Genomic DNA, 6978 nt, shown 5'->3' on the forward strand with positions numbered 1-6978 from the left:
TGCTGCTCTGCCCTCCAGGCGTTAAGGGATGGTCCTCTCGGGTCTCCCCCCGCTCCCCTCCCCCCCCAGCCTGCGGTAATGCGGGCACCTCAGAAGTTCCTGCTCATCACCAGGGCCCAGTGCAGAGGCTCTGCACCAGTGGGACCCCTCGGCCCAGCCTGCGGGGATCCGGTGAAGCTGGCTCTCCGACATCCCCCAAGGATTGCAAAAGTGCGGTTCTCGCGTGATGCACCCCAGGTTCCAGCTCCCTCCTCTCTGGTTCCAGGTGCGTCACCCAAGAACCACAGCTGCCAAGTCACCACAGCTCAGCAGCTCCTACATTGAGCATCTGCCCCCTGGTGGTCAGTGTGTGTCATAGTGACCAGTCATTCCCAGTTGTTCTGCTATTAGGGTCAATTTGCATATTACCCTTTTATTATATAGGAGTGCCTGACCAGTCTGGGTGAGGGGCTGGTGGCTGTTTGCAGGCTGGCCACAGCCCCTTCAGGGTGGGGGGTCCCCACTAGGGTGCCTGGCCAGTCTGGATGAGGGGCTGAGGGCTATTTTCAGGCTGGCTAAGCCCCCCAGCGGGAACCCTAACCCCATAAGAGTGTGGCCAGCCTGGGTGAGGGTCTGATGGCTGTTTGCAGGCTGGCCACAACACCCAGCCACCCAAGCTCCCAGTGGAGACTGGCTGGAAGCAGGTATCTGGGATATATTTAGCTTCTATAATTAAAACTTTGTTGCCTTTAGTGGAGGCCACAGCTGGCCAGGGCAGGCGGGAAGCTTGGCTTCCTCCATCACCCAGGCAACCAAGCCTCCTGCTTGCTCCACTCCGTGGCTGCTGGCTGCCATCTTGGTTGGGTTAATTTGCATATAGTCACTCTGATTGGCTGATGGGCATGACTTAGGGCATAGCAAAGGTATGGTCAATTAACATCTCTGTATTTTATTAGTGTAGATTAGCAAAGCTCAACTTGTACTTCAAATTGCTTACCATGGAATAACTCAAAAACTTAAACGAAATGGAGCTTAGAGTTTGTCAAGAAGTGCCTGGCTGGTGTGGCTCAGTGGTTGAGCATCAACCCAGGAGATCACAGCAGGGTACACGTGACCTTGCAGCCTTGATCCCCAGTGGGGGGCGTGCAGGAGGCAGCCGATCCATGATTCTCTCATCATTGATGTTTCTATCTCCCTCTCTCTGGCATCAATAAAAACATATTTAGCCCTCGCTGTTTTGGTCCAGTGGATAAAGCATCGGCCTGTGGACCAAAGGGTCCCAGGTTCGATTCCAGTCAAGGGCACATGGCTGGGTTTCGGGCTTGGTTCAACATGCAAGAGGCAGCCAATCAATGATCCCCTTTCATCATTGATGTTTCTCTCTCTCTCTTCCTCTCCCTTCCTCTCCCAAATAAATTTTAAAAAACATTTAAAAAAGAAGTCATAATTTCCCATACTTAAGCTTCTATACTGGGCCAGTCCTCATGAAAATCTTGAAAAACGGGCTGGGTCTATTTCACAAATAAAGAAAATGTCTTGGAGAGGGGAGAGAGGTGACTCTAATAACTGACGTGGTGGCCACAGCCTGGACGCAGGACTCTGGGTTCTAACCCACGGCCAGGCACCTCGGCCGCTGGGACACAGAGAAGGGTGTTTCATGGCGATTCGGGTCCGTCTCTGCAGTCGCTTGCACTAGTGATCACGCTCACGAGTTAAGCACTAGTGACAGCAGCTGGTGACCGATCAAGTGGACAGGGCTGCTTCCGGCCAGACCCGTGGTCGCCAAATTGCGGCTCACAAGCCACATGCAGCCTTTTGGCCCCTTGAGTGTGGCTCTTCCACAAAATACCATGTGCAGGCGCACAAGTGCGATTGAAACTTCATTGCCCATGTACACAAGTCGGTTTTTGGCCTGGGCGAGTCTATTTTGAAGAAGTACTGTTGATGCTTGGCTCTGTTGACTAATGAGTTTGCCGACCACTGACGCCAGACTCCTCAGCTCTGCATCCTGGTTCTAGCAGCAGCAGCTGCTCGTGGCTGGAAAATACTGAACCTCAGGGAACCGCACCTTAGGAGTCCGGTTTCAGGATGCAGCCAGCACTGACCTCTGCGACTTTCGGAAAGAAATTAAGATCCAGGTGGACAGATGTAAAATGCCTCGATTCCAAAACACAGTAGCCATTCTTTTAAAAAATATATTCTTATTGATTGCAGAGAGGAAGAGAGAATCATTGATCGGCTGCCTCCTGCACGCCCCCTACTGGGGATGGAGACCACAACCAGGGCACGTGCCCTTGACCGGAATTGAGCCCAGGACCCTTCAGTCTGCAGGCCGGCGCTCTATCCAGTGAGCCACACAGGCCAGGGATCTGGGTAAGCTCTTTAGTGAGCACCTGTGTTGTGTAGGTCATGTGCTTGGTGCTCTAATAAAAGCTCATCTCCACCATAACCGCCAGGTGGGATGGCATTGTTCCTGCCCTTCCCGGCTTCCTTGAGGCTCTGGACTTTCCTGAGGGTGTGCTGGCTGAGGAGTTTGAGACATTTGACGGACCCTGGTCACCTGGGTGAGGGGTAGATCCAGGTTTGCCTACCCACTGAGCCACACCTGCGAGGGCACGTCAGTTTGTAGCCACTTTAGGAGCATGAAGTGACTGTTACCCAGTTGCTTCCATTGAAGTACAGGACTGTCTGACTTGTAGCTGTTACTGAATTCTAGCTGAGCAGTGTGGTGATTAGCAACATTCTCTGTTAAGGAACATCCCTGATGGCTTGTTAGGTATCTTTTATTTTTACGTATTTTTATTGATTTCAGAGAGGTGGAGGGGGAGAGAGAAACATCAACGATGAGAGAGAATCATGGATCGGCTGCCTCCCGGTGGCCCCCCACTGGGGATGGAGCTGCAACCCCTGCATGTGCCCTTAACCAGAATCAAACCCAGGACCCAGCAGTGCCAAGGCCGACGCTTATCCACTGAGCCACGCCAGCCAGGGCTGTTAGGTACTTCATGTTTATGTTTATGTGCATGTTGGCATTCCTATGTCTGCTCTGATGTCGATGCCAATCTTCTGCTCACTCTTTAACTGGTTGTCTTATTAAATTGTGAGAGTTCTTTTTATATTCTGGACACAAGTCCCTTATTGTATATATGATTTATAAATACTTTTTCAGGAAAACAAATAGAAAAGATAAATATTTGAAAAATAACTAGTACAAAAACTGACAATAAAGAAAATCATAAAGACCAGTAACAAAGACAAAATTCCAAAAAGTTCCCTGACCTTGACCAATGCAAGTCCTAAATTGGAATAAAAAACACTAAGACTTTCAGAGCATATGAAAGGCAGCGAGTTCCTCAACACTGCTTATGGGGCGAGTGTTATTTTCATGTTCAAGCCTGACTGGACGAATACAGAGAAAAATAATTAGAGGTCATCTCCGCTCACAACTATAGATGGTATACTACCATAATAAGTAAGTCCATCTCAAACATAAAGGTTAATTTTAAAATCTTAAGCCTAACAAACAGCAGTTTATAGAAAATAGAACAAATACTAGTAAGACAAGACTGCAGGAGGGATTCAAGGGTCATACACCCGAGAGCTGTGGCCACGCCAGCACACCCACAGGAAAAGCGCCAGAACCCTGAGGAAGCCCAGGAAGCCCACGGGGTTCAATGATTGCCGATCGAGCCCCTAAAAAGGCATGGCTCACAGTTGAGCGTTGACCTACGAACCAAGAGCACATGTCCAGGTTGTGGGCTCCATCTCCAGTGGGGGGCGTGCAGGAGGCAGCCGATCAGTGATTCTCTCTCTCTCCTTCTCCCTTCCTCTCTGAAATCAATAAAATATATTTAAAAAGGGGGGGGGATAGGAGTGGAAGAGGAACGTTTCTTTCTCCTTTCCTTCTTCAAGCTTATTTTTTAAACTGACTTGATAATATATTTTAAAATTAGGTATTATACGAAAATGCTTCCTATCCCATTAAAAACAGAAACTGGACAGCAAATGCCTACACACCACTCTCATCTCACAAATTGCAAAGTGCTGACTAAAGTTATCCAAGGGAGGAATAGGCAAGGTGTGTACCATTATTTGCAGATGTTAACGATACCTAAAAAAAGGGGAAATATCTACCAATTCAAGCGTCTCAATCTGAAAATCATTAGAAGAGTTTAGAAATTTTTTTTAAAAAGCCAACTGCATTACTATGTCTCAAACACCATTTTAAAAAAATCAATAAAATCAGGGAAGTCCTTTTCCAATAACTAAAAAACATTTGAGAAGGTATTAAATCAATTTCTGCATTAGTTTTAATAAAATTATACAACCAGGGGACGGGGGTGGGCTAGAGGACATTAATGGGGGGGGGGACATATGTAATACTTGCAACAATAAAGATTTAAAAATCAAATAATAAAAAAATATACAACCAGTTTTAAAAAATGAGGAAAAGTCTCTGAAGAACACTTTATAGAAAGTGGGCACAATAACCTTTTAAAAAAATATTTTTTAGCCCTAGCTGGTTTGGCTCAGTGGATAGAGCGTCGGCCTGCAGACTCAAGGGGCCCAGGTTCGATTGTGGTCAAGGGCATGCCCCTTGGTTGCGGGCACATCCCCAGTAGGGGGTGTGCAGGAGGCAGCTGATCGATGTTTCTCTCTCATCGATGTTTTTAACCCTCTATCCCTCTCCCTTCCTCTCTGTAAAAAATTATAAAATATATTAAAACTAGGGGCCCGGTGCACAAAATTCGTGCACGGGGGGGAGGTGAGGGGGAGTGTTCCTCAGCCCAGCCTGCCCCCTCACACATACTGGGAGCCCTCAGGCATTGACCCCCATCAATCTCCAATCGCAGGATCGGCCCCTTGCCCAGGCCTGACGCCTCTGGCCCAGGCGTCAGGCCTGGGCAGGGGACCCCCAGCTCCCCGCGATCTCCCGCTCTGCCCCTGCCCAGGCCTAACGCCTCTGGCCGAGGCGTCCTGCCCGGGCAGCGGGGACCCGCAGCGGCAGCAGCCCTGCGATCATGGGCTCCGCTTTAGGCCCAGGCAAGGGACCCCTAGCTCCTGGGACTGCCAGCTTTGACCCTGCCCAGCTCCCATCGCTGGCTCCACCCCTACTTCCTGCTATCACTGGCCAGGGCGGCAAAGGCACCTGATTCTCCGATCATGGCTGGGGGGCAGGGCAAAGGCGGCCCTGGGGGCTCTTAGCGCCCCCCTGGGTTTCCGATCGCTGTCAGTGGCAGGGGGCTTCTTCCTGCTTTCCCTTTCGCCTCCCTGCATTGTGCCTACATATGCAGATAAACCGCTATTTTGTTGTCAGTTAACTGCCATCTGAGTTGGCAGTTAATTTGCATATCTCGCTGATTAGCCAATGAAAAGGGTATTGGTCGTACGCCAATTACCATTTTTGTCTTTTATTAGATAGGATATATATATATATGTATATATTTTTATTGATTTCAGATGGGAGAGGGAGAGAGGGAGACAGAGAAAGAAAAATCAATGATGAGAATCATTGATTGGCTGGCTTCTGTGCACCCCCTACTGGGGATCGAGCCCACAACCTGGACATGTGCCCTAGGCTGGAATCAAACCCGAGACCCTTCAGTCCACAGGCCAAATCTTCATCCACTGAGCCAAACCGGCCAGAGCGGGCACAATACCCTTTCAAAAAAGATTCTTGAGGCCCTGGCCAGGTAGTTCAGTTGGTTAGAACGTTGTTCCAATATACAAAGGCTGAGAGTTCGATCCCCAGTCAGGGCACAAACAAGAATCAACCAATGCATAGATAAGTGGAACAAGCAGCAGATGTTGCTCTCTCTAAAATTGATATAAAAAACTAAAGACTCCTGAGAGCACAGATACACTAACCTTTCAACACCTAGAAAGGTGAATGGTGCAGAGGCTCAATTTCAGAAACTTTACATGTAAATAAATCAGTACATTCTCTTCAGTCAGTACTGCCGGGCTATTCCATGATCAGCACGGAGACAAAGCACGAATCCCAAATGAGTCAACAGTGAAGGGACACTTAGAAGTTATTTTAAGCTAAAAAGGAACAGCCCTTCCCGGCAGTGAAGAAGGAAAAGACATTTCTGAACCCAGAGGAGCAAAGATGCCCTCAGAGACAAGACGGGAGCATTCCAAGGCCTCGCACTGGCACTGCTTCCAAACCACGCCTTCTCGCCCAAGCTCCGCTCCGGCAGCTCACACACCAGGCGAGGGACCACTGCTCTCCTGCCACGGCAGCCTGTGCGCTTCCTGCTACTCGAACTGGTTTAATGGCTCATCGCCTGTTCTCTCCGCCTGCTCCCCGTTCCCCACAGCACCTCCGCGTTCTCCACAGAACCAGGGGGAACCCGGGGGAGCCGAGCTGAACGGGGGGAGCCCTGCCCTTCCCAGGAGGGTGGGTCAGCCAGTGTGGCCTCCTCGGGCCTCACGCCTCCTAAGCTGCTTCTTCGCTGGGCTTAGGCAAAGGACCTTCACAAGACAAAGGTAGAAACTCTGAGATGCCCGCGGAGCCAGGATGTGGGGCGCCTGGGGCGCCCTCTATGGCAGCCAGGACGGCCTCTTCTGTCCCCGAGGATGCCCGCCATTGGTACAGCTCCTGCCAGCGCTCAGACCCACCCTGGCTCCAAAGCACCGCGGAAACGGCCGGGCTGACGTGTAAGGACCCCGGCTCCCAGCTCCATCTCGACAGGCAGGGTGCGGGTTCCTGACGTGTTTTCTGAACACGGGACAAGGGCACATGCCACGGTCCGCTCCTCCCTGGGCGCAGTCCAGCTGGGGACACGGCTGCGAAGGCGGAGATGCTTCACCCTCCGTGAGGAAACCGCCCGGGGGGCTCTGCCTGCCCCTCGGGTCACAGAACCGCAGGGGACAGTCCTTTGGCGAAAAAGGCCACGCTCTTGTCCTGGATCTTGTACTGGAACGTGAGGCTCCGGCCCCGCTGGGCGGGCGGCGACGGCGTCCTCCACAGGACCCTCAGCTGCGGACAGGAGA

At 50.9% G+C, this 6978-nt stretch overlaps 1 protein-coding gene across 1 annotated transcript in view; it reads right to left on the bottom strand.

The window, feature by feature from the left end:
- Positions 1-5738: 5738 nt before the first annotated feature.
- ELP6 (elongator acetyltransferase complex subunit 6) overlaps positions 5739-6978 on the bottom strand; it is an 8521-nt gene continuing 7281 nt past the window's right edge. The window contains 1 exon segment of the mRNA XM_006770427.2: positions 5739-6964. Within this exon segment, the coding sequence (XP_006770490.1) occupies positions 6839-6964 (126 nt within the window). The 3' untranslated portion in view covers positions 5739-6838.

This window comes from Myotis davidii, unplaced genomic scaffold, assembly GCF_000327345.1.
Source record: "Myotis davidii unplaced genomic scaffold, ASM32734v1 scaffold663, whole genome shotgun sequence".
Taxonomy (NCBI): domain Eukaryota; kingdom Metazoa; phylum Chordata; class Mammalia; order Chiroptera; family Vespertilionidae; genus Myotis; species Myotis davidii.